This window comes from Balaenoptera physalus, assembly GCF_965194825.1.
Source record: "Balaenoptera physalus genome assembly, chromosome: 10".
Lineage (NCBI taxonomy): Eukaryota > Metazoa > Chordata > Mammalia > Artiodactyla > Balaenopteridae > Balaenoptera > Balaenoptera physalus.
Genome location: NC_138889.1, coordinates 2,980,025 through 3,007,567, shown reverse-complemented (window position 1 = coordinate 3,007,567; position 27,543 = coordinate 2,980,025). Strand labels below are relative to the sequence as shown.

The following is a 27,543-nucleotide window of genomic DNA, read 5'->3' as shown; positions in this document are numbered from 1 at the left end:
GCTTCTCCTGTCCTTCAGGAAGGGAAGAGAAAATCATTCTTGGAACCCACCTGTGTCAAAGTGTATCCCAAACACACTGGCTCCTTGCCAGTCCACTTTGGCTGCCTGTCTGGGGACTGCCCACTTTTCCCTGGCCTGGGATTCCATCATTATCCTAGTTTCTAAGCTGTAGGTCACTCAGAGCAGATCCTATGTGTGAAGTCCATTAAACAAGAGCCATATTCTCCAGCAAATCCATATGAATATATATACTTTAAAACACCCATCATCTGCTACTGAAAATAAATTAAATATAACTTTTTATATCTAAAGCTAAAGAATAAATACGTGGTCAAATGCAACCCCCCCGAATGTGTGTGTACTTAGCACTTTGCTTTGAGATGTTCGCAGTGCTAATAATCACGATCCTGTAAAAACCTCCAGCTTTCCTCAGAAGTGAGGCAGATGTGCTGTGGGGATGCCTGCCTAGTTTCTGGGAATCCTGGTGCACCTGTCAGTATTGCAAAGGGAACCGGGGGTCAGAGGACTCCAGCTGCACATCTAGTCTGGACAGAAACATTAGGAGTCTTTATATCCACATGTGGAGTCACGGTGATTTTTTCAAAACTTTCACCCTGCTTTCATAAGAAGGACTTGTTTGGGGTTGGCTTGTTTGTTTTCTTTTCTTTTTTAAATTGAAGTAGAGTTGACTTACAATTTTGTTTGTTTTTAAGAGGAAATAAAAACCTAAAAATACCTAAAAAAACAAGTTACTTCAAGGGGGCGCCAAGGAAACTGGCACAGATGGGACTGTTGACATCATGGAAATTGGCAAATGCCCTCAGGGCTCCCTACCCTCAGCTCCAATCAGTTTTTAACATTTTACCATGACCTAAAATGCTTCCTTTTTCAACTATCATTTCAGGCATAGATCATATTCCTGTTTTGTTTTGTTTTGTTTTTTAGAGCTGCATTTTTTCCTTCCTTATGTCTATGTACTTTTTATATTTCAGATATTCCTCATTGTTTCTGACCCACAAATGATTACTATTTTCTAGTGTGATCATGGATTTATTAGTTCATTTGTCTTTACCTTTTTCTGTAATTTATAGAGATTGTCATGTGCTTAGTCTGTCATTTTAAACCATAACCACTATTCTTAATCTTTAATAATCTGCTCATTAAAATATTCTTTTTCTAAATGGAAGCTTGTTTATTCATTCCTGCTATATAGATCCCCAAATTTAAACAATAGTTTTCGAACATTGCATTAACATTATCGGAACACAGCTGTCTAGGGGGCTATGTTCTCTGATGTAGTTTTGTTGGAATTTCAAAGGAAGTGTCATTACAACTTCTGTTTCTTACCCTTGCTTGCTGAACTAAACAGTCCATTGTTTTAAAAATGCTATTTGTTGTTCAAGTTATATTGGTTGCTCTTCTAAACCTTTGAAAGCAACTTCCCAAAGTCTCCCCAACTCCAAGTGAGAAGGTGTGTCCTTCTAAAAATAAATATTAGTGGTCACCCTGCAGGTACAAATTTTAAACGTGCAAATCCTCCAGGTTCCAGTGCTTTTCAAACTCGGGAAATGATGCTTTGAGTTTAAATGTTTAAACGTCACTGAGGAGGGGGGAAGAAAGACAAAAGGGGAAATCAGAGACAGCAAAGTGAAGGCCAGAGCAATGAAAACACAAATGGGAACTTGAAAGCTGAACACAGGCTGGGAGACTTAAAGAGGAGAGAGAGAATGTCAATTTGGGATTTTTTTTGAGGCCGCATTGCAACTATTATGTTATATAAAAGATTAGGAATATGTCTGAATCTTTCTTATTTTAAGAGTGAACCCTTACCATGGAACCATTATAAAGAATTGCTTTAAAACAGTTCCACAAAGTCAAAGCGCCTTCCAAAAGATTCCTAGGCTGAGAAAACTGTGTGTTTAGGATCACATAAATGCATTGAAATTAGTCTGATGGTTAGACATATTTTTGTGTATAATGTAAATCAAAATTCCCCCTGACTTTAAGCAAAATTTCCACGGATGGGGCTTGTATCTTTGGGAACACAAGCTACTGCTGTGTTTATATTAAAGTTGAGCTTTGTGACATCCCTTATGCCTCTTTTAATATTCTTGTTAATATTACTTTATAATATTGACATTTTGGATTTCAATACCTGAGGTCTTTACACAAAGGATGTCTGGTGGATTTATTATCATTATCTTTCCCTGTAACAAGGCAGGGGCTGAAATATGTATTCTCAATGTACATAGGGAACATGAGATAGTGAAAGTTTGAATAATGCTCCTAGTAACAAATCCAGTCTTTCATTTGGTGAATGCTTCTCACATAATTAATGTTCCAGATTAGGGGCACATTTTCAGGTCATTATTTCCTATATCTCTGTAGGTATAGTTTTCAAATTTTATTGAGATTTAATTCAAAGACAACAAAATGCACCCATTTTTAGGGTAGCATTGATTAGTTTTCACTAATTCAGCACCAATATAACTACCATGGTGCTCAAGATTTCCATCACCCCAAAAAGTCCCTTGTACCCTTTGTAGTCAATTATCCAAAAACCCCAACCCTATGTAACCACTGACTTGATTTTAGTCACTCTAGATTAGTTTTTGCCTGTTGTAGAATTTCATATAAATGAAATCATACAGTACCTGGTTTTTTTTTTTTCTTCTTTTATTTAGCAGAATGCTTTTGAGATTCATCCATTTTGTTACATGTATCAGTGGTTTGCTCTTTTTAATTTCTGAGAAACCATCTGTTGCTTAAATTTACCACAATTTAACTATTTACCTGTTGAGGGTTTTGGTTTATTTATAGTTTGAGGCTATCATAAATGAAGCTGCTATGAACATTTGTGTACAATGTATATCTGTGGACATATGTTTTCATTTATCTTCAGTAAATTCCTAGAAGTGGAATTGCTGGGTCATATGCTAAGTGTATGTTTAACTTTATTAACAAAGTGTTAAACTGTTTTCCACAGTACTTATACTGAAAGCAAGACTTTTGCCCCTTTCTTGTTTGTCCATTTCTGTTCCCCTCTAACCTTAAAAGACCCTAATTATAGGAATGAGATCTCTAGGCAATTTAAACTAACTCCTGACCTATGCTCTCCTGAATGCACACCATGCCTAGTCTAACCTGTTGGTTCTTTTCCTAGATAAAAAGAAGTAAGACTAGCTTTTTACCCCAGTAGCCCCCCCAAGCAACCCTGAAGGCAGATGACATCTGAAGAGAGAGTCAGCCAGTCTGCATGCAACGCAGAATGATGCAGAACCCAACCTCCTGCCTAAATGATTCACTGAGATTCTTCCCCCCTTTTTCCCTTTAAAAACTGTCCTGGCTGAGCAGAATCTTCAGAGTTGGTCTTTGGACATGAGTCCACCATCTCCCTAGATTGCTGGCTTTCATGATTAAAGCACCTTTCCTTTCTACTGACACTTGCCTCTCGAATTATTAGCTTTTGAGTGGCGAGCTCCTGAAACTAAGTTCAGTAACAATACCATTTTGTGGTCCCACAGTTAATGTGTAAGAGTTTCAGTTGCTCCACATCCTCATCAACACTTGATATTGTCAGTTTTTTAAATCTTTGTCATTCTAGTAGTTGTGTAGTGGAATCTGATTACAGTTTAATTTTCATTTCTATGATAGATATGTTGAGCATATTTTCATGCACTTATTCCATTCATATATATTTTTCTGTGAATTGTCTGTTTCAGTGTTTTGTTCATTTCAAGGTAGGTAGTTAGAATTATGTTGTAAGAATTCTTCATATAGCACAGATGTAAATTCTTTGTCAGATATATGGATGGCAAATGTTTGCTCCCAATCTGTGGCTTGTCTACTCACTTACTATTAATGGTATCTTCAATATTGATGAAGCCAGTTATGAGTTGAATTTCATCCTCCACCCCCACGCCCCCAAAAGATACCTTGAAGTTCTAACCCCAGTGCTTCAGAATGTGACCTTATTTGGACATAGGGTCTTTATAGAGGTAATTAAGATAATATGAGATCATAAATGTGGGCTCCAATCCAATGTGTTTGCTACCCTTATAACAAGGGAAAATTTGACACAGAGAGATGCACACAGGAAGAAGGCCATGTGACAATGAAAGCAGCGATTGGGGTGATGCACCTATAAGCCAGGAAACACCAGAGACGGCCAGAAAACCACCAGAAGCTAGGGGAGAGGCCTGGAACAGAGCTTCCCTCACTGGTCTCAAAAGGAACCAATCCTGCCTACACCTTGATCATGGGCACCTAGCATCCAGAACAATAAGAAAACACATTTCTGTTGTTTAAGCCATGAGGTTTGTAGTACTTTGTTATGGCAATCACAGGAAAATAATACAAAAGCAAATTTATCATTTTTCTCTTATGCTTAGAGCTTTTAGTGAACTAGCAAGTCCTTGTCTAGCTCAACATTACTAAGATTTATTCCTAAGTTTTCCTCTAGATTATATTATTTTATATATCACACACAGGCATACTACACACATTTTCCTTTTCACTGGATTTCATGTTTATATTTTCTAATGCCTGAGAAAGCACTTGTTTCTTGCATAATTTATAGAATTAATCAGTTTCTGTTAACAGGGTAAATACATCAAGTGGCTCTTTGCCCATCTCTCAAGTTCAACTTGGAGTAAGTTTTATTTCCAAAGGGATAAGGTCCACTGTCCTTTTGGTTCCCTTCCTATTAAGTTGGAGATGATCATAACTAATGTTTTAATACCAATCACTGAGCGCCCAGCACAGGCACGCCCAGGAGCACTGGACCATTTCCAGCATCCTTCTTCCACTCTGGGTCAGTGTCCTGAAAGCACTGAGAAGGAGATCCTTTTTCTCCTGGATGCACAAAATAACACCAACATTTTCAGTGCACAGTCTAGCTTTCTAGCCCTCTACTTCAAGAAAGGACAGACAACCCACTGACCCATGCATCTCCACCTTGAGACATTAGTATCTTTGTTGGAAGTTATTCTTATGGCATCTCTGTCCTTCATAGTTGGGAAAACAAAAGTCTTCTAAGGTCATAAAAAGGGCTGAGAAAATAATTCAGTAAATGTTCTCTACAAACCCTTCTTTGGAACGGAATACCCAGTGACTGATGCATGTAATCTATTTGTTCTTCCATTACTATGTTACAAATACAGCATTGCTTTCTGAGTCCTGAACTTCTGTTGTGCATTAGAAGCAAGTCTTCAATATACCAACTCTGAAAACTTCTGCCAAGTAAATGCCTTACCCTTAACTGACAGGTGTCTCCACGTCACCGTTGGCTCAGGTCTGCCGATAGCAAGACACAGCAGGGTCACACTACTCCCCTCATTCACAGTGACGTCTGAGGAGATATTCATGATCTGGGGAGGAACTGAAGGAGACAGAGGGGAAAAGAAATATATGAGAACGATTCTTGGCACAAAAGGAGGTGTTAGCCTATAAATATTCATATAGCATGTTCTTTAAAATAAATATTATTCTCAATAATAAATTTTAGATTTTTATGCTTGATTCACCAAGGATGTGACCATTAACACAACATGTACAGGGCACTCATGGAAGCAGCTCTACATAATGTCTGGATGTACCAGGACGCAGGTGTATGTGGGGGGTTCTGGGGAAACAGTAACTGAAGAGACAGGCATTACTGATGGTTGATGGAAAAGCAGAACCAAAGGGAAAATACAAAGTTTTCTAAGAGTTCCTATCGGACCCGTGTGTTCATTCCTCTTAGTGGAACCCCTGGATTATGCAGGAACCACACAAGTAACCCCCAGCTCAGCCTTTGTTTCCAGTGACTCACTCACAAAGCCTCAACCGCACTGGATTAGTTACCATTTCCTGAGCACTCCAGACTATTGAATTCTTTGACCTCACACAGGTTGTGCCATCCTGGAATTATTTTCTTTCACATTTCTTTTCCTGGAAATTCTTGCTCCTTCCTTAAAATGTATCCTTTAAAACTCGGTTAAATTTTCACTGACTCTCCCACTCAGCATTAATTGCTTTCTCCCCTAGACCCCACCAGCAATAGTTGCCCCGGCTACTACTGTTACCCTAAGATCGTATTATACAGTTTATTTTTAATGGTATCATGTCCGAGTAGTTAGGAGCAGAGCTCGGGAGCTCAGCTCCTCTCCTGCTGAGTGATCTGGGCAAGGTAAAGTGTCTTCATCTCTTCAAGCTTTGGTTTCCTCACCTGTGAAACAGATGATAGCAGTAGCTAAACTCACGTTACGAGGTTTCAATTAAACAATGGCTGACCAGGGCGCCTGGTATAAAGGAAGCGATCACTGGTAGCTGCTGAGATGACAGTGGTGATAAAGGTGACAACAGCAGTGATGTCACCTTTCAGAACAGACTGCTGTCCTCTCACGGGCCGGGTCCACGTCCATTCACCTGTCAGCATCGCAAAGGCTGACATGACCCCTGCTCTTGCTGTCTACCTTGTCCTACCTCCAGGCCTGGTTTTTAATTCAGTTTGAAGCTGGGCATCGGAAAATACCTAGATTCCTTCCTTAATCTTACTTCTCATCGCCCTCAACCTGGTTGGGTTTCTCACCAATTTCCACACGGTCAACTGCGACACCCTCCCACCTGGACCATCCCACCTGGTCTCTTTCCAATTTGGGATCCTCCAACCTGCCCCCTCCATGTGACCAGAGTGATCTTTTCAGGCAATAATCTCATCAAACCGTTAGCCCCGCTACTCGCTCCCTTAGCTCACCGTGCCCCCCAGGCTTAGCACAGCCTATCTCCCCTGACCTGAGCGCTCTGCAGTCTAACCCCAAGCCAGCGACAAGTCTCTTCCCGGCAGTGTCCTCACTAAGGCCGCTCACTGCGCACTCTGGACCCGGCTCCCCCGGGAACACGGCAGAGGCACAGGCCCTTCCAAAACTTTGCTTTTCTTCTTCTTCTCTTCATTTCCTACCTGAAAAGACATGGCTCACCTTTCAAGGGACATCAAAGGTCACCTCCCCTTTGCGGTTTTCCCTAACCTCTCCCCACATCCTGTAAAGAGAATCTCCCACCTCCCCACCTGGGGAGGGGACTGAACGTGTTGTACTTACAGCTGATTATTTTATGCCTGTCTCTTTACCTAGAGAGCGAGGTGCTGGAGGATAAGGATGGAATGACACCCACCTCTCTTTCCTCCGTGTCTGGCACAAGGCTGACAAGGGTACCTGCTTAATTCCTCTTTGAAACAAAGATCCAAAGAACAGATTGAACACATCCCAAAACTAAGGAGGGCAAAGCTTTTAATGGAGGATTTCTGATACCTAAAGCTTTCTTCTCAATTTTCTTTCAGATTCTCAAAATAAAAGGAAGGATGGCCAACAGAGAGGGGAGGCTCCAAGCTTATAGTTATGCTGACTTATTCCAACTGCCAGTTTAATTATGAATTGTCAATTACCAAACAGGTAGAGTGCTACTGGATTCCAAACTACCCGGAGTCAGTGGCAGAGGAGAATTATGACTGACGCTTGATCCAGACAGCTCTGCAGCCTGGAGTTTTATGCTGCTGAGATCTTAGAGGTGAGTCTTTTCAAGGAGAAGCCATAAGTAACATGGAGAACATTTGCGATCTTAAGGGAATCCACATTAGCAAATAAATAAAAATTACCTGGCTTATAAATCTGCCGCATTTTGGATTATTTCTGCATTAGGAACTGGCCTGAAATTTCTTTGCACATATCTTACCAAAATACACAGTGGGAAAAAATAGTGTACTTTCTAACTACACTGCATTCTCTTGAGAAAACTGTACTACTCGTTTTTCAGTATTTTCCAGCTTGTTAAAAAATTGTTCTGGGCTTAGAAATGTCAATACTTTTTCTCACTTTTTTATAAAGCAACAACTTCAGTGAACCTTCCAGAATATTCTCAGAATAATGTCTGCTTTAGCCAGATGTGTTAGGCCATCTGAAGCTCTCTTTCTCTAGACCCAAGAGTCTCTCTGTTTGTAAGGTGGACACAGCTGCGGTGGGAGGGTTGGGGGCATAGCTGGTCAGTGGAGGATAATTTAGGACATTGCAGCTTTGATGCCCAGGGACAGATTGCTCAATACGGCTCCCGATTCAGAGCTATCAGTTCCATGTATGTTATGTTTCATCGGATAGTTTAAAAGGTCCTGGATTAGGAGATATCTGTAAAATTCTATGGATATTTGAGCGACATCCTCATTCCCCAGGTGCTTTTCCCCCATTAGGAGGGAGCTTCCTGGAGGGGGGTTGGTGAAGGTTGATCCAAACATTTCACCAAGCCTCAGGCAGTGACCCCCTCCATCTTCTGCAGGTCCACACTGTCCTCTGTCACTTTCCCAAAGGAGGAAAGGTAAGGACAGTGTCAAAGGTGAGGGTCGCCAGTAAGACAGGAAACACAGGGGGTGACGTGGGAGAAAGGAAAGTTCTTTCTGTTCTCAATTATGACATCATTATTAATGTGTAATATGTAATAATATGTATTACTTATTAACATATGACTTGATGACTTTCAACTTGCTTACACATGCATTATCTCATGGATTCTTCACAAATTGTGAGATAAGTAGAACAAATATTCTCACTATTAAAAATGAAGAAACTGAGGCATGGGAAGGGTTAAGTAAACTGCCGAAAGTCACGTGGTCAGTAAAGGGCAGAATTCTTTCCGTTATATTACATTGCCTCTTTGTTGAACCTCCCATCAATGCCCTAAACCCGATATTTGTATTTGCATTTTCTGTCTCCTCTGCCTCGAAGGTCCTCCCGCTGCATCTTCCCTCACGGCGATGCCATGGGTCAGCCGGCTTCCCCGGCGCAGCGCCTGCCGCTGAGTGTGGGGCGGCCCAGCCGTCCTGGTTTCTCCCGCACCGAGCTTGCCAAGGGAGGTACTCAACACTTGTAATTCATCTAAATCTGATTTTAGTTTGGCAATAGCATCATGACCCTCCCCTTGTTTCTGTGATAACCTTTGAACAAAGGAGCACTTGGAAATAAATTTAACTGCTTCTACGTATTTTGACAAGAGAGCTTTGTTCAATTTTCAGACACAACTCTGTGGCAAATGAGTCTATCTATCTATCTATCTATCTATCTATCTATCTATCTATCTATCTATCTATCTCTATCTATCTATCATCTATCTACCTATCTATTATCTGTCTACCTACCTATCTATCATCTATCGCTAGTGTTTATGAATATACAGATAAACATGAAACATGTATAACAATCTTACCAGAAATGCTGAAATTACTCAAAGAAAATGGCAGGACCCACAAGAGTCTAATTAAAGGATTACAAATAGCACAGTGTGTTCCCAGGCACATCTGCAGACACTGGGGACCCTCCCCTGCAGGTCATGCATGCATCTGGTTATCTTCTCATTGACAGTGGTGGGTTACAATGTGTCCTAACGTGGTTGGGCAGATTGATCACTGCACAACTAAAAGGACATCAAATTGTGGTCATTTTATTTTATTTTTTTTTAAGTATATTTTATTTTATTTCTTTATTTATTTCATTTTTGGCTGCATCGGGTCTTAGTTGAGACACGCAGGATCTTCGTTGTGGCATGTGGGATCTTTTGTTGTGGCGCACACGCTCTTCGTTGTGGCACACAGGCTTCTTTCTATTTGTGGTGTGCAGGCTTCTTCCTATTTGTGGTGCGCTGGCTCCAGAGTGTGGGCTCAGTAGTTGTGGCACACGGGCTTACTTGCTCCGCGGCGTGTGGGATCTTAGTTCCCTGACCAGGGATTGAAACCACGTCCCCTGCACTGGAAAGCAGATTCTTTACCACTGGACTACCAGGGAAGTCCCAGAGTGTGGTCATTTTAGATGGATAGATGGATAGGTAGATTGATCTATAGATAGACAGATAGATAGATATAGACATATAGATACACATCTATACCTATACAGATACAGATATAGATATAGACATAGATAAAATATTGTCTCTCCATACACAGAGAGACAGACAAACACAATTTTATCAGATTGCAATCAGTGTCTTGAGGAAGGAAGGTATCTTTGGGCTCAGGGTTACCATGAGGTATTTACACATTCTCTTTACCCTCAGCATGCCCGAGTGCTCTTAAACATACCAATGTGTCTTACCCACAGCCCTTCCTCTCCAATCTCGCTGCCATTGGCTTAGTTGAGAAGCTCATCATCTCTTCCTCGGAATATTACAAGTCTCCTCATTTCTCTACCCACCACCGTTTCCCCATATGCCCCCCACAGTTACATCTTAAATATTTTGCTTCTGCCTAACACCCCCAACCTTTGCCCCTGGCTGAGACTGTGAAGCCCAAACTTCTGCACAGGATCTACAAAACCATTCCCAGCCTGGCCATAGCCTCAGCGTCAGCCCCTCCTCTGACAAGGAGCCCCACATCTCTCTCTGGGGCTACATCGTTCTCTCTTGCCCATGCCTTTACACACCGTATTCCTTCTGCAGCAGAAACACTCCCACTAGTGTGCCCTATGAGCCGCTCACCCTTCAAGACTCAACTCGAATTAGACCTCGTTTATGATGCCTTCACTGCTCCTTCTTCCACCCCCAAGGCATTCTTGTTTATGTCTTCATCATACCATTTATCTTTACAATTGAGCTATTCCATGGACGGGATCTGCTATATTTACCCTTTTCTTTAAAAAGTTTTTATTTATTTATTTTTGTCTGCGTTGGGTCTTTGCTGCTGTGTGTGGGCTTTCTCTAGCTGCGGTGAGCGGGGGCTACTCTTCGTTGCGGTGCTTGGGCTTCTCCTTGCAGTGGCTTCCCTCATTGCAGAGCACAGGCTCTAGGCGCGCGGGCTTCAGCAGTTGTGGCATGCAGGGTCAGTAATTGTTGCTCGCGGGCTCTAGAGCACAGGCTCAACAGTTGTGGTGCACGGCTTTAGTTGCTCTGCAGCATGTGGGATCTTCCCGGACCAGGGCTCAAACCCATGTCCCCTGCCTTGGCAGGCTGATTCTTACCTACTGTGCCACCAGGGAAGTCCTGCTATATTTATCCTTGTATTCCTATTATATAACACCAAGCCTGACATGAAGTAGCATCCTTCCCCCCAAATGTAGTGCATTTATGTGTAGGTTTCTAAAGTGTGTGTCTTGCAATCTGGCAAGTGTTCTCCACCCTAGACATTTGACATTTGCCCTTTCCTCTCCCTGAAATACTCTCCACCTTATTCTTTCATATTTGTTTCCTTCTGGGTTCGGTTTTAATATTATTTCCTCAGATAAGTCTTTGTTGATGACCCCGGTCCTCTCCCACCCATCAAATTCATGTCCTCTTCTTACAGTCTCTTCTCAACCTTTAAATTGTCTTCAAGAATTCTTATATACTTTTGTGCTTTTATATACACTTGTATGATTATTTGTTTAATGTCTCTCTGGCACTGGACTATAAGCTTTAAAAACCGCTATACTCCCAGTGTACTGAACTATGCTTGGCACATAGGTGTTTAATAAAAATGTATTATATGAATAAGTGCCTATTATCAAGACTGTGTATACACGTTATTGTATACTTGTGAGAGAGCAAGCCTGAGATAGGAAAAGCTTTTCTAAAGGAGAAATGTTTCTTTGTGCAAAGGTAATTGGGGACTGAACTCTGGACACACCAGCACCGCCCTACACAAAGCCAATATGACAAGGTTGAAACAGTGTATGAGAGGCCGTGCACCACAGCTTAGGTTTTGGAGCCCAGTAGACTTGTGTAACCTTGGGCCACGCTGGCTTAGCCCCTCTGAGCCCTGGTTCTTCATTTGTAGAATGAAGATGATAGAATTTATCTCTCTAAGTTGTTATAAGAATTAAGTGTAAATGTGTATAGCATGCTAGTACAGTGCCTGGAAATAAGTAAGTACTTAATAAATGGTAGCTGTTATTGTTCATGTTTATATATGATTGTTAATATACATGCCATTTAAAATCTGATAAATGGCTTAATCTGTGCCTAACTGCTCATTTTCTAAATCTCAATTCCTTCAATTTTAAGCCAGCACTCATAAATGACATTTGCCTTGGATAGCTGGGACAATTCCAGAGTAAAAAGTAAATATTTGATAACTAATTGTTAATTTCTGCCTCTTAATCTGAGCTGTCAAACCTAAGTGAATGCGTAGGGCAAATCGCACATGTTTATATAAAGAAATTACCTGGCTCTTCCTTATCTATTTTCTTTTAGGGGCATCTGTGTCTGTTTCTAGAAAGAACAGGGTACAGAACTTCAGCACCATGCCCTCTTATTTCAAGGGCAGTAATTCCACCCATTGCAACTATACCCTGTCTCTGTCCAGGCACAGTGTTTGACAGTCACGTTTTAAGTGTTTTATTTAAGACTGAATGGCACAGTTAAAACAAACAGAAAAGAGAATCTTATAATTTGGAGTCATAGAGGCCAAAGTCTGAATACCATTTTTTTTCCAACTACTTTCTGTGTGATTAAGCCCTTTAAGCGTAAGCTTCCTCTACCATAAAATGGGCATAAAAATATTTGCCACAAAGGGATGTGGAGATGAGTTTAGAGATAATGATTTTAAAGATATTTAAATAGTTATTGTTGTTTTCACATTATTATTATTATTACTATTATCATTATTATCCCCAGAGAATAACAATATGTTAAGAGACCATGAGAAAACTAATATAAATATGAACTGCTTTCTACCACATTTTTAAATACTCAAGGCTTGTTTATTAAAAAAATACAGTAAAGACTTTTAAAGACTCATTGTTTTATTCTAGGATTATCTTTTATTTTGTGTTTTAACAAGGAAGCTTATTTCATAAACTAGAGTTAAGACTAATTTGGGAATTACAGTATGCAGGCTAGGCTTGGTCATGCCGTATTTTCTATACTAAGTATTATTTTATGGTGCAAAAAGCATTACACCAAGTATCAGGAGTCATAGGTTCTAATCTTGGTTTCTCCACAGCTGTGTGATCTTTTGTAAATCAGTTAACCCCTCTGGCTTAGGGGTGTGTGTATTGTGTTTGTATGTGTTGTGTGTGTATGTGTATTTGTGTGAGTGTGTGTGTGTATGTGTGTGTGATGGTGATGGTGTCTGATTGTTTATTTGGTTAGTTTTGAGTGAAGAAGTTAGATCGTGAATTTTCAGGTCCCTTCTGGTCTAAATTCTGTGAGTTAATGATCTTCTAGCCACAGTGCAAGTTCAAGGGGGCTACTCCTGGGAACAAAGTGCTACCACCACCAGGAGCAACAACAAAATAGCTAGTGTTTATTTATTTGAGGCTGGTATTAAGTACTCTATATACATTATTTCCTTTAATCCTTAACACAACCCTAGTAAATATTCCCTATTAAAAAATCAACATAAGGGTAGACATCTACATCAGTTAAATAGAATTAAGTGTCCAGAAATATATCCATACTTTTATGGCCAATTAATTTTCAATAGGATGCAAAAACAATGCAATGAAGAAAGAAAAGTCTTTTCAACAAATGGTGCAGGGGTAACTGTATATCCACAGGAAAAAGAATAAAGTTGAACCCCTACGTCACATAACATACAAAAATTAACTCAAAATGCATCACATACCTAAATCTTAGAAGAAGACAAAGGTGTGAATCTTTGTGATCTTGGATCAGGCAATGATTTCTTAGACATGACACCAAAAGCACAAGCAACAAAAGAAAAGAAATAGATAAACTGTACAGCATTGAAATTTTAAAAACTTTCAATTCTGTGCAATTCGCAGCAAAGTTTGTGCTTCAAATGCCCCTATTGAGAAAGAAAATATCCCCACAGAATGGGAGAACATTTATACAAATGATATATCTGATAAGGAACTAGTATCTAAAATATATGAAAACACATGCAACTCAACAAAAAAATACAAATAACCCAATTAAAATGTAGACAAAGGGATTTGAATAGACATTTATCCAATGAAGATACACAAATAGCCAGTTATGTACAGGAAAAGATGTTTAGTATTCATTAAGAAAATGCCAATCAAAACACAATGAGTTTCCGCGTCACATCCACTAGAATGGCTATAATCAAAAAGACAGATAATAACAAGAGTTGGTGAGGATGTGGAGAAATTGGAACCCTCACGCATTGCTAGTGGAATTGTAAAATGGTGCAGCCACCTTAAAAGACAGTCTGGCAGATCCTCAGAAGATTAAAGATAGAGGTATCATGTGACTCACCAATTCAATTCCTAGGTATATACTCAGGAGGAATGAAAACATGTCCACACAACAACTTTTACACAAATGCTCATAACAGCATTTTTCATAGTAGACAAAGATTGGACACAACCCAAACAGTCATCAGCAGCCGAATGGATAAGCAAAATGTAGTGCACCCATACAATGGAATACAATTCACCTATAAAAAGAAACAAAGTACTGATGCTTTAACATGCGTGAGCCTTGAAAACATTAAGTGGAAGAAACCAAACACAAAAGGCGACACATTATATGGTTTCTATTTATATGAAATGTTCAAAATGGGCAAATCCGTAGAGACAGAAAGTACATTAGTTGCCAGAGGCTGGGGAGCGGGGCAAATAGGGAGTGACGGCTAATGGGCCTGGGTTTCTTTTGGGGTGATGAAGATGCTCCAGAATTGGACAGCGGTGATTGTTCTACAACCTTGTGCATATATAAAAGTGACTGGATTGTACACTTTAAAAGGATGAATTAACTGGTGAGTGAATTACAACCCTATAAAGATGTTGTTAAACAAACAAACAAACAAACAAACAAGGTCTGTCAGCTCCTGAGAGGTAGAACCAGATGTTCTTGCACTAAGGAGAGAAGGCAACCTCCCACCACATAGGGTTCTCAGAAAATATGTTCCTCGTTTATTGACAGTTCCATGCATCTGCTTAACTCTCCATTTCTCATTGCTTCCCTACTGTTTCCCTTCCCTTTTCAAGACAACTAGCCATGCCCAGCCATGTCAGTCTCTCTGCAATGCGCAAAGCACCCTGTACTCACTCATCATTCCACACTTTTACCTATGCTGTGTCCTCTGCTCATGTGCCTTCTTCTTCCCCCCTCCTCTGTCTGTTCTACTCCTACTCATGCTGGAAAACTGAAATTGAGATATAATACCCTCACTCCATCACCTCTCCCCATCCTAGAGGTGAGTATGGGGAGGTGCCTCAGGGCTCCCTGTGCATAACGATGTACTTTATTCATTCTAAAACATTAGCTGAGTGCATAACATGTCCTAGGATTACTTTGGTGGTAGAAGAGTGGACAGACAAGTCCCTGTCTCATGTCAACTGTGGAGCTTACTGTCTAGAGGAGACACATGTGACACTGACACATTATCATTGACACATGAATCAATGTGTGATGAAGCTGTGAGTGTGCAAGAGACCAGGAGAGCCCATGATGGGGGGTCTGTCCTGGCCAGTGGGTCTGGGTGAGGGATTTGTTCTGAGCAGAGCTGGGCAGAGGGATCAGCACATGCAAAGGCTTTGCAGAGACAGGAAGCAGGGTGAGCTTGGGGGACTGTGGCTGAAGTGAAAAGAGTAAAACCATACAAGCTGAGCCTGGATAGGCAGGGGGGCAGAACTCATAGGCTCTTGGTGGAAATGCTAAGATTTTTATCTTTTTTATAAGAGAAATAGGGGGACATTAAAATGTGTGATGGTGATGGTGATGATGATGATGATGATGCTGGTGATGATGATGATGGTGAGGATGATGGTGATAATGATGGTGATGGTGATGGTGATGATGGTGATGATGGTGATGATGATGATGGTGAGGATGGTGATAATGATGATGATGGTGATGGTGATGATGAGGATGATGATGATGGTGAGGATGGTGATGATGATGATGATGATGGTGATGGTGATGGTGATGATGGTGATGGTGATGATGGTGATAATGATGATGATGATGGTGATGGTGATGATGGTGATAATGATGATGATGATGATGATGGTGGTGGTGATGGTGATGATGGTGATGATGAGGATGATGATGATGGTGAGGATGGTGATAATGATGATGATGATGATAGTGATGGTGATGATGATGATGGTAATGATGGTGATGGTGATGATGAGGGTGATGGTGATGATGATGGTGATGATGGTGATGGTGATGGTGATGATGATGGTGATGGTGATGATGGTGATGGTGATGATGATGGTGGTGATGATGGTGATAATGATGGTGATGGTGATGGTGATGATGATGATAATGGTGGTGGTGATGATGATGATGATGGTGATGGTGATGGTGATGGTGATGGTGATGATGATGGCGATGGTGATAACGATGGTGATGGTGATGATGGTGATGGTGATGGTGATGGTGATGATGATGATGATGGTGATGGTGATGGTGATGGGGGAAGGACAGATTACACTGGGAATAGGGCAGAAGTGGGAACGGGAGAACTGGCTCGGATATTGCCCAGGAGGGAGGTGGTGGTACCTTGGACAAGTGTGGTAGCAGGAGAGATGGGCAGAGAGGGAGAGGTGTGAGAGACATTTAGGAGTTAGAACAAGCAAAGCTTGGGGATGGACAGGATTTGTGTTAAGTGTTAAAGCACTTCTCACAGTGTTCTGTTGTCATCTATGTCTCTCTTACCCACTAGGCTGGGAAGGGGTCTTCATAATCAAGGACAGCTATTTGTTCATCTCAGCATCCCTAGGGCCTCTCAATGCCTGGTATCCAATAGATGCTCAACACAAGTGTGCTGGATTTAACTAATAGTACAAAGAGGCTTCTAGAAAACACAAGCTCTCAGGATCCAGGAGGGCAGCCAGGGAGCTGGGACTGGGTCAAATCGCTTGAGGTCACATCCTAAGGCTTAAGAGGCAGGACCAGTTTACACGGTTTTAGACTCTGAATGTGAACATGGACTCCCTTCGTGCCCTGGTGTGACGTGGTTTTATGTTATCCTGGATAAGATTAGACCTGCGGGGCTCCGACTGCTTTTCTCTTCTTGGATCTATTTCGATGCGAGGAACATAGGGAAGGAGAACAAATGGTTGTGAACTACACGTGAATACACGCCGGGGAACAGGATACCACCAGCTCCCCAAGCTCCACAGAGGCTGTTTGTGATGGTCATCTCCACTCTCTCTTATGGAATCTATTTACAGACACAGACACAGACACACATTTCCTATTTTTAATTTGCACAATTCAAGCAACTGACCACGATCAGAGAAACTCCATAAGAGTCCTTCTCTGCCTGCTCTTTCTGTGGCAGGGAGACGCGTCCCTCTCGGGCCTCCTTTTGTTCCTTCCTCTCCAACTCGCCACCTCCCCCTGAGGCTTCTGCTTGCCACACATACGCTCAGAATCTCAGGGTTTAATTTACATCATACAATTTTCAAGTCAAAAAGGGACCTTAGGGATCACGTAGTTCAACCTCCTCGCTTTGCAGCTAAGGAAACACTCGCGTCCTAGTCCGAGTTCTGTCGAGTATGTGTTGTGAGGTGGCGCGTGAGTCCCATGACCTCTCTTCACGCAAGTCTCTCTCCCACTTCAGGACCCCCAGGCCCTGGTCTCAGGCCTCTCTCCTTCTCTTCTCTCCCCCTATACTTGGTCACAGTTGTCTTTTGTTGTGCGATCCCTTTTATTCACGGCATGACCTTGAACAAGTCACTAGATGTCTGTAACTCCCATTTCCCAAACTGCAAAGCAGGGTGGTGATGTCGGTCACTCACAGGGGCCTTGGGAGGAATAAATGGTAAAGGAATATACAATGCTTTAATCACAGTGCCTGTCACATGATAAATGTCAATATCATGGGCCCTTTAATTCTACTTGTAGATTTCTTTTTTGCCAGCAACGCTCATTTTTTGAAAACTTCATAGGTGTCAGGAGGCACCATACAAATAATTTCCCACACATCACTTATTTCATCCTGTGAAAACCTTACCGGGAAGGTTTACTATTTCACATTTTAACAATCAGGAAGTAAAGGCACAGAGAGGTTAAACAAGCTGCCCTATGTCATACAGCAACGGAGGAGAAGCTGACATGCGCACGCAGCTCCCACTGACTTCAGAACCCCAGGTCTCAGCACTGCAAAGCCGCAGCCGGAAAGACCCCGTCTGCTGGTTCCCAAAGCCATGCGCCTGGCACCCCAGCTCACGGCCTTCAGCTGCACACAGCGTGCTGGTCATGGGGGACTCGTGTTGGCTTTGGAGCAGAAGCTGCCCTCCGCTGAGTATCTGGAACAGCAGGTAATACCAACGACACTGAGCGGTGGCAGGACCAAATGAGGTGGCCTGGGGGATATTCCAGCATCTTCCGAATCACTGGCCTCTTCTCATTTTCTGCCTCAGATTGCTGGGCCCCTCATTTTGTCCTCCTGGGTCAGAGGATGTCGGCGCAGAAGGGAGTTGGAGGAGGGACGGTCCCGCCCAGGGTTTGCCCGGCCCTGCGCTCTCAGCAGAGTCGCCGATGCTCCAGTCTTCAGCCTCGGTTCTTCTGGACCGAAGCGCGGCCTGGGGGGTACAGCTCAGAGGAGGACGCCTGGGCTGAGGATTAGGCCACGTGTGTCCACACTTAGGGATTCACGACCGCCACCTCCAGCCCTGCCATCAGCCCCTGGCCTTCCTGATGCTTTTTCTGCGCAACAACCTGTCAGCAGGTGCTCTCTGATTTTACATTTGTGTGTCCATCTTTCTCCCTGTCCCCAGTATTAAAGGTCTTTTTTTAAATTTTATTTATTTATTTATTTATTCCCCCCCCCCACACTGTATTTTATTTTATTTTATTATTATTTTTTTAAATTTTTATTTATTTATTTATTCTTGGTTGTATTGGCTCTTCGTTTCTGTGCGAGGGCTTTCTCTAGTTGCGGCAAGCGGGGGCCACTCTTCATCGCGGTGCGCGGGCCTCTCACTGCCGCAGCCTCTCTTGTTGCGGAGCACAGGCTCCAGACGCACAGGCTCAGTAGCTGTGGCTCACGGGCCCAGTTGCTCCGCGGCATGGGGGATCCTCCCAGACCAGGGCTCGAACCCGTATCCCCTTCATTGGCAGGCAGATTCTCAACCACTGCGCCACCAGGGAAGCCCCTGTATTTTATTTTTCCAAGAGATAAATAGACTGACACCAAGCATTGTAAACGGATGACCACAACAAAAGCAACAATGATTGCAATTACCAAGCACGAAGCACACTCATGCTATGTCATAATATTGACATTCAGTCCAGTAATCCTCCACTGTAACAGCTCCTTTACTTTGCAGTGAAAATTGATTTGTATATTTTTTGCCTCTGAGTCCTTGTGGGATTTTTTTTTTTTAATTCAAACAGAAAGTCACAAAAATTATAATCACCCTCATCAGTTCACTCAGTCCCATGTAATTAATTTTTTTTTATCTGGATCTTTTGTTAGCACTTTTATAAATTCATCAGTTTTCCATTCAAGAGGTCTTATCTTGAATGGGGAGGGGGCGGGGGAAATGGGCTTCTTCTATGACCTTCTTCAGAGTTTGTCCAGTAATCCGCCCACTACCGGGTCTCCCGGGTCTGGAGCTTTGGAAGGCCCGGCAGCAGGGGCAGATTCCCCCAGCCCGCTGAGCCCTCCCTGACTTGCTCCATCCCCACCTGGCACCTGGGCCTCAGGAGTGTGGATGGGCTCCCGCGCTGCTCTGCGTCACCGACTCCCCGATGAACGGGGCGGGCCGTGTGTCCCCACAGGGCTCTCCCCACCTGCACAGCAACCTCGCAGCCTGGGTGGGACCTCACCTGAGCTGCCGCCCCCTCGCACACAGCCTCACCCCTGGACTGTCCATCAGGAGTCCGTCTGGATTCCCCCCAGGCATTCCCCTGCCCGTCGACTGGACAACCCTCTTCTCTTCTCGCCCTGCTCTGTGCTGCCATGAGAAGGCCGCTACCCCTCAGCCCTGCACTCCAGACGCAGTCGTCTGTGCCCAGCTCTGAGACAGAACTGAAGAAGAAACTTGCTGGTATCAGACACAGAAACCCTGCATCTTGGGAGGAAAGGGGGACTTGGAAAATCTTGAAGAAACAGGTCCTTGCCCATAACAATGCCCAGGGCTGGGTGCTGCCGTGGGAAGAAAGAGGGCAGGGTTTCTCTCTCCCATTCAGTAACTGTAGGGAAAGGGCAGCCCCTTCCTTTCCACGACCCCTGTTTCAGTATTTTGTAATGTGCAGATGATAAAACTTTCCTAAAAAAGGATCTAGTTATGAATAAATGAGATCATAAAAGTAAGTATACTTTAAAAACTGCTGTGGCATGTACTTCTAATTCGGTATTCCCATTAAAGAAGAGAAAAGCCATGCTCCTGCTTCTCTGGGATTCCACTGGTTCTAAATTCGACGAGGTTTTACTCCGTCCGCTGCAGAGCAGGGGTTGGCCTCAGCATTCATAGTACTTTGATCCCTATCACATAGAAGGTACAACATGGAAGCTTTCCTTAGTCCAAATATAAGCTTATATACCCCTTTTTAAAAATTCACTACTAGATCCACAAAAGACAAGATTTCTAATGTGAAAGAGCATGCTTGATTTCTAAGTGTGAGGAAGTCAGCCAGTAGGGCCCCAATATAATTCTTCATGAGTTTTTCTGCAAATCTTTAAAATCTCTCTCAATTCCAACAAATCTGGAGAGTCTGGAAATAAGGATGCTTTGCTTTCATGTTTTCATACACCGGGGAAGGGGGAGGGGTCCGTGACTGAACATCGCTGATAAAAACATGATAACTGAGTCTCATTACAGCCAAAGACAAGTCTCATATTTTAGCATTTTTATTAAAGCTTTTTAAATTACTGAGTGTCTGGTATACTCAATACTGGCTTAAGTGATTTATATTAGTCTATCCCTAGATACTGCATCTAATAAATAACCTGGCAATCTCCTAACCCATAAATATCCCTGGCCTCAGCAAAAAGCAATTAAAGCACGTTAGGAAAAAACAAAAAAATGTGGCTTCCCAGTACTCCAGACTTCAGTGTCGTTGGATGCTCCCAGTAGAATAATTCATGCCATTTACTGAGGGGATACCATCTCCTGTGCTCACCACTCACCCACCAGAAATTTACATTCCTGTTGTCTTCAGACACAAAACACATCCCAGACTCTCTTAAAATGTTTAACATGTCATAATGATGCAGGTGTTTTAACATGAAAATAGTATTCCCAGCAACAAGTGTTCTACAATATTTTAGACAGTTTAGGCTGAAAATATTGTGCAAAACCTTTTGGGAAAGCAGTTGTGACAAAAATGTTGAAAATGCATTAAGTATTAGAGGCTCCGGTGTCACTAACCCAGAAAATATTTCAGGTTAATAAGCTTCAACCAGCCTACCCGTAAAAAGTCATGGATATTTACAACAGTGGCTTCAAGTTCAGTACTTTTAGCAGCAAGAGGAGGCCTCTTTTTCTGAAAACAAAACAAAACAAAACAAAACACCTCTTCTCTGGCCTTCCCTGAACCTCCAGGGGTGTATGAAGGAGAAAAATCTGGGTCCTTCCTTTCTGCTTATATCAATGACTATGCTCTGCATTGCATTCAACACACCGGAATCCGGGTAGGAGAGAAAACAGATACACCCAGACACTTAACTATACTCAGGGACGCTTATAGGAACAATTGTCTTGAATAGGAAAGGATGGCCCCAGTCCAGGTTTTACGGGGATTCTCCAAATCACAATCCCAGTGAGTCCATGGCCTACTCAACATAAATTTCAGAATCTTGCTGGCTTTAAGTCAACTTAATTTGAAGTGTCTTCTAATAATGTTTTCCATCATTTTACTAAACCTTGTCTATTTTTATGTACCTCACTTCCCAGATAATGGTCACAAATGGATTGTTGGGAGAGGGGAGCAACTGCCTTCTATAATTTCACAGGAGCCTAATAACACCCTACTTACATGTCTTCTCTCTCCAGGCACATCAAGGAGGGATACAGATGTTAGGCAGTAGGAATGTCACTACACGTGAGCTTGATTACAGAGTGATGAAGTGGGGACATTTGGGAAAAAAGTACTTTTCTCTTCCCACTGTTTCATGTATTGGGAAGACGAGCAGCCACTTAGATCACTTCCCTCGCTTGGTGTCAGAAGATCTAAGTAACATGGTGAGGGAGGTGATGGAGAAGATTTATTTTTGCATCGAGAATATTGACATTTATTTTACTTTCCTTGTAAACAAGAGATATGTTACCCACCAGATGCTCAGAGCTCCACAGGATTCTGCAGGCTACATAGTATCCCATTTCCGAACTATTTAATGCCATCTTCTGAAATGTTACTACACTGACATAGTCGAAACAACAACCTATTTTGAAACACAGGTAAGTGTGAGTCCCATCTTTACTCTCAGGCCCCCACTAGCTTACCAGCTCCTCTAATTCATCTGTACTTTGTTTATCCATCCAGCGTTTACTTGTGCAAGACAAGCAAACAAGAATAGATCTTATCATCACTCTTCCTAAGACAAAAAGTAGCAGAGTATATATACTGTTCTTCCATATTTATTAAAATATACCTTATACATTTTCAGAGCTGTGTTGTATTCCTTTGTATTCTCACATATTATAGTTTATTGAACTAGTGTCCTATTCACAGATACATGACTTAAAATCTATTTCAATCTGCTATTACAATGTCACTCATACTTCTGTGTGTGCGTGTATATGTATGTGTGTGTTTTAGGCTTGTGAATGTGTCTGTATGGGACAGAGTTCCAGAACAGGTGATGGTTTAAAGCGTAAATGCACCTGTCATTTTGATGGTTGCTGACAGATTTCTTATGAGGCTGTCTCCCCGACAGTCTTGTCAGCAGCAACTAAGCTTCTGGATTTTTGCCAATACGATAAGTGAGAGATGGCATCCCTGTGTGGTTTGATTGCATCCTTTCACATGTGTTAGGATGGTTTGCACCGTTTTCTGTGGACTTTCTCTCCATGCTCTTTGCCTGGGCTGGTTGGGCTTCCCAGGGTCCTCTGTAATAAATCATCTTTCTATGACCGTCAACTAGAGTTAATTCCCTGCAGTAGTTAGAGCTTGGCCTCTGAAGACAGAGGGCCTGGCCTGCTTCCTGGTGCTACCGTTTCCTGGCTGTGTGACCTTCGGGGGTTTATCAACTTATTTGCGCCTCACTTTTTTATCTATAAAATAGGGACACAATGAGTACCTAAAAGGCAGGAGTGGCGTAAGGTTTGGATGAGTCAGTGCGTGTCAAGCGCTCAGGACAGTGCCGGCTGGGTAGTCAGACCCTCCTGGTCTCCTTACTGCTCATTTCACGCTTCCCGAAGGTGTTCCCTGCTCTCACGGCCTGGGGCACATTGGTCTAGGTCATCACTGAAGGGACTGGCTGGGTGGTCCTACCTGCCACGCCACAGGGAGGGAGAGGTTTGACTGGGGACCAGAGGCACGTCCTAAGGGTCAGGCTGCTGGTCAGTCTCTGTGAACAAACACATGTGCGGACCCGGACCGGCACCTCCACAAACCTGCGTGCCGAACAGAAACGCCGCTTTAGGTAGACGTCACCAGAGAAGTGTCAGGCTTGGGGGCACAGGGACGTGAGGAGGGAGGAAGCGCCCCTGCACATGCTCAGTGGGGCAGTGGGACCCTCACTTGAGCTCAGACGGATAAAATACCTCCTTTCCTCCTTGGAAAATGCGAGAGAAGAAATGCTAAAATGCCTCTAGGGGAGATGTGATCGTTAAGGGCAGAGAAGGGCAGGGTGGGGATGGCAACATTGATCTGGACACACAGGTGTCTACTGCCCCCCTAACTATCCATCTGTCTATCAGGTAAGACGGGGTGGGGGGTGAGTCAGAGACTAAGTGGCCGGTAGGCATCTTACAGAAAGGAAATAGGAGGAATCCAAGGCCTTGCTTTTAGGTATGTTAGGGTGGCAGGCAGAGAAGATGGCTATGGCCAGAGATTCTTAGCAATGGCAGAGGCGGGGAATTTTGCAAAGTGAACAGCTAGGTTCCCAATCCAATAGAGACAGCATGTTACTTCTGGAGAAAATAAAAATCTCCTTCCAAGCATAATGACATAGCCTTCATCATATTTATTCCCTCAGGGAAAAAGTCAGTGTAATAATATGCCACCCTTTTTATTGGAATTTTTTTGTTAATCCCTAAATTAGATCTCTCCTAATTTCTTTGAATTGGGAAGTTCAAACCCCTATGGAGAGAGCTTTCTGACACGGCCATCCCCCCTAAAGGGGACCCCGTGCTCAGACACTGAGCGCAGACAGTGCCCAGCAACATGTTTTGATGGAAGGAGGAGGGAGATGCAAAGGAGCTCGCAAACGACGGATGATTAATTTCCAACGGATTTCATTTCTCCTAAGGGTGTAAAAATGAGAGCTTAGACCCGGAACCTGCTGTGGTACTTCTCAAGGTGATAAAAACTCATTACACTTAGAGCCTATACTACTGAATATGCCAGAAGCAGAAACACAGAGCATTTGGGAGGATTCAGAGCAAAGAGAGCCGAGCTTATAAACGGCCATGTGCGTTGACAGAGACTCACAAAGGTTATCCCGCTTCCTCCCTCCAACTCTGACCAAGATGATCCACCTGCCAAGCTGGCTGGGGTGGGTACAGGAGCTGGGGGCGGGGCCACAGGGTAAGTGAAGTGTGTGGGTGTGGAAGATTGGAAGACAGACAGCAGGCTTGAGAGGAAATAGGACAAAAGGAAAGTGGGTATTTTGAAGAATTGGTCCTAGCTTAGAAACAGGTGCAGAATTCCTACCCCCAACACACACACACACACACACACACACACACACACACACAAAGTCATTTACATTCATTTGCTCATGTTACCCCTGAATTCAGTGCCATTTCAAAGCTAGACAAGGCAACAAACAAGTATTCACAATCATGTATCAAGTAGCAATATTTCCACGGTGGTAAGTGTGGAGCCAGGCAAGGAATAGACTCTCCCCTATCCAACTCCCTTAAAATATTTTTTAAAAGTCAAGATATCTTGAAATTGAGCAGGACCCTGGGGGGCTCCTGGGCACAAAAGTCTTTCTGTGTCCCCCTTTTCTTGATTACAGGAAATAGGTTTCATTCAGCCTCCAAGACCTTCCCTGAGTTGCAATGGGTAGGTTCAAACAGTTGCTAATCAGGAGAAGGGAGGGGCTGCAGAGACAAGGGAGGAATGCTCAAAGGAAACAATAGTGCAGCCTTGGGGCAGGTCCTGGTGCCCCCTGAGGGGATGCACATCACAATATCTTTGAGCTGTTTTGCAGATACTGAAACTCCCTCCAGGGAGGAGAAGTTAACTGTCTGCCACCCACGAGCACGGAGACCCCAGACCAGTTGGAACCAGGAGGTTGATGATGCCGACTCCCACTTACCTCCCCACCAACCAGTCAGAAGAATGACCACCAGCTGACCACGCCCTCTATGAACCATTTCTGTAAAACTCCTCACTACCACCTCCAGGTCGGGACACACAGTTTTGAGGGCATTAGCCCACTGTGGCCTCCTTTGCCTGGCAAGGCAATAAAGCTATTCTTTTCTACTTCACCCAAAACTCTGTCTGCTAGATTCAATTTGGTGTCAGGGTACAGAGGCTGGATTCAGCATCAATCTCAAGGGATCTCCTGGTTTAAGAGGAATACCTAACTCCCAGAGGACAAAGTAAAGTATTTAAAGGCTTGAATTCTGTTAAATTAAAAGCTAAAATCAGTCAGCAAGGTTTTAGTTTTATCCCTTATCTGTTTTCCAAAATACATCTTTAGCCATGTCAACTTCTTCTGTTTTCTCTCTCCTCCCTCAGCCCTCTGTCCTCATAAGATGTCTAACTGGAATAAAGACATGTTATTAAATACACGTAGATTGTACATAGAGGATGGTATCAGCCCTCTCCCCCCCATGAACTTGATAATAAATCCCATACACAACAGGTGAGCTCATATAAATACAAGCTCATATTACATACACAGAATGGCTCCCAGGGCAGGATGAGACATGAAACTAACCTATGATGCTAGCATCTCTATATCTGGAGGCAAATAGAATGAATCTGAGGGAAGGGCTGTGTCAGTTTCATCCATTGCTGCCCAAGGGAAGGGAGAGCCCTGACTGCACCTGTCTGGTTTCTGTAGCAGAAATAATTTCTGTAAATTGAGTGGATTATGCCAGAATAACTGGATGCCATAAAACATTTGAACAGGGCAATTATGTCCCATCTACATGATTCTGCCACCTTCTAATTTAAATGTAGTTTCCCATTTAGACTTTGTATAAGAAGAAAAAGGGCTAATGGAGAGATTCCTTGGGTTAGCCTAGGCTGCAGGCTTGGCTCATTTGCAAATCAATAAAGTGCTTTTGAGTGCTTGACTGTGAGCCTCTCTCAGAGGCGGGGGCATTCTCAGTGCCCTAAAAAACAAAGTTCTGAGCCTTGGGAACCAAGGGGCACACAGGTCTGCCTAAGAAGCTGCCCTGTCCCATGCGGCTGGTCAGATCTTGATTTGTCAAGGTTCCCTCTGAGCCTGGGCCCGCTGATCTGTCCTCTTCAGGCAGTGAGGCATCCCTGTTTCTGTTCCTGGAGGGCTGGGAAAGCACAGCTGGCAAGGACCCTCCCAGTGTCCAACTCAGCAGGTCTCAGCAGTTCTTTGGGAATTAGATATCCCTCCTAAACGCGGAGATCCCTTGAGATCTCTTGAGTTTTTAAATATTTTAATACTTAATAGTGTTTTCATTGCTAACAAGCCCCCAGGTGACGCAGATGCCAAGGTTCTGGGGACTGCATTTTGGAGACCCACGATGCCCCCTTCTTAAAATTGGTTGGAGAGAACCTGAGACCATCCCCCCATTCACATGAGAGATTTTGCCACTTTGGGAGGAAATGGAAACGTTCCTCCTTTATGAAGTTGAACCCTGTCTCATTCTGCAATATCCCCTGTATTTATCTGCAAGTCCGTTCCTAGTTAATAGCAACTGCAATCGCTTGACATTTCGTTCACAAAACAAGGAAGAGGGTTTTTTTTAAAGCACCCTAAATACAATAAACAGTGCTGTCACCCAGCCCAGGTGTTTAATTCTCTGAGAGATCTGAAGATAGAGTCAGCATTCCCAAATGTATGGCTACAGCTCTTGTTCCTTGTGTCTAGAACATATTTATCTACTTTTTCTCCACTTACAGAACTCCTACTCATCCTATAAAACCTTTTTTTAAGGTATCACTTCTGCTCTAAAGCCTTCCTGGACCCTCTTTAACCAAAATGAATTAAACCCGCCATCCTCCTTCTCCACCCGTGCCTTCTTCTGTTGCTGCATGTCACACAACGAATTGGATGTACGGTCCTCACTTATGTGGCATTCCTGATAAACGGGAAGCTTCTGCTTCCCTCCTCTAATGGCTGGTAACCACTCAAGGGCGATTTTTTATCATCCCTAGTTCCAAACACAGCATCCTCACTTAACAGACACAATAATTGTTGATCTGAACTGAATGGTGGCCATAGAATCAAGCAGAAACTAGAGTTGGCGACTTAATAGGCTTGGTTATTTGCCTTTCCCTGAAGGCATCCATTTATTCCTGAGTCACTGTGGACCAAAGATGAGAAGTAAGAAGTGGAAA

General features: G+C 43.0%; 1 protein-coding gene across 4 annotated transcripts in view; it reads right to left on the bottom strand.

The window, feature by feature from the left end:
• The window catches only part of OPCML (opioid binding protein/cell adhesion molecule like), a 1,230,378-nt gene that overhangs the window by 108,176 nt on the left and 1,094,659 nt on the right, over positions 1-27,543 (bottom strand). For all 4 annotated transcript variants that reach the window (XM_082476230.1, XM_082476232.1, XM_082476231.1 and 1 more), the window contains one exon: positions 5,255-5,380. In XM_082476230.1, the coding sequence (XP_082332356.1) occupies positions 5,255-5,380 (126 nt within the window). The remainder of the gene's footprint in view (positions 1-5,254; positions 5,381-27,543) is intronic.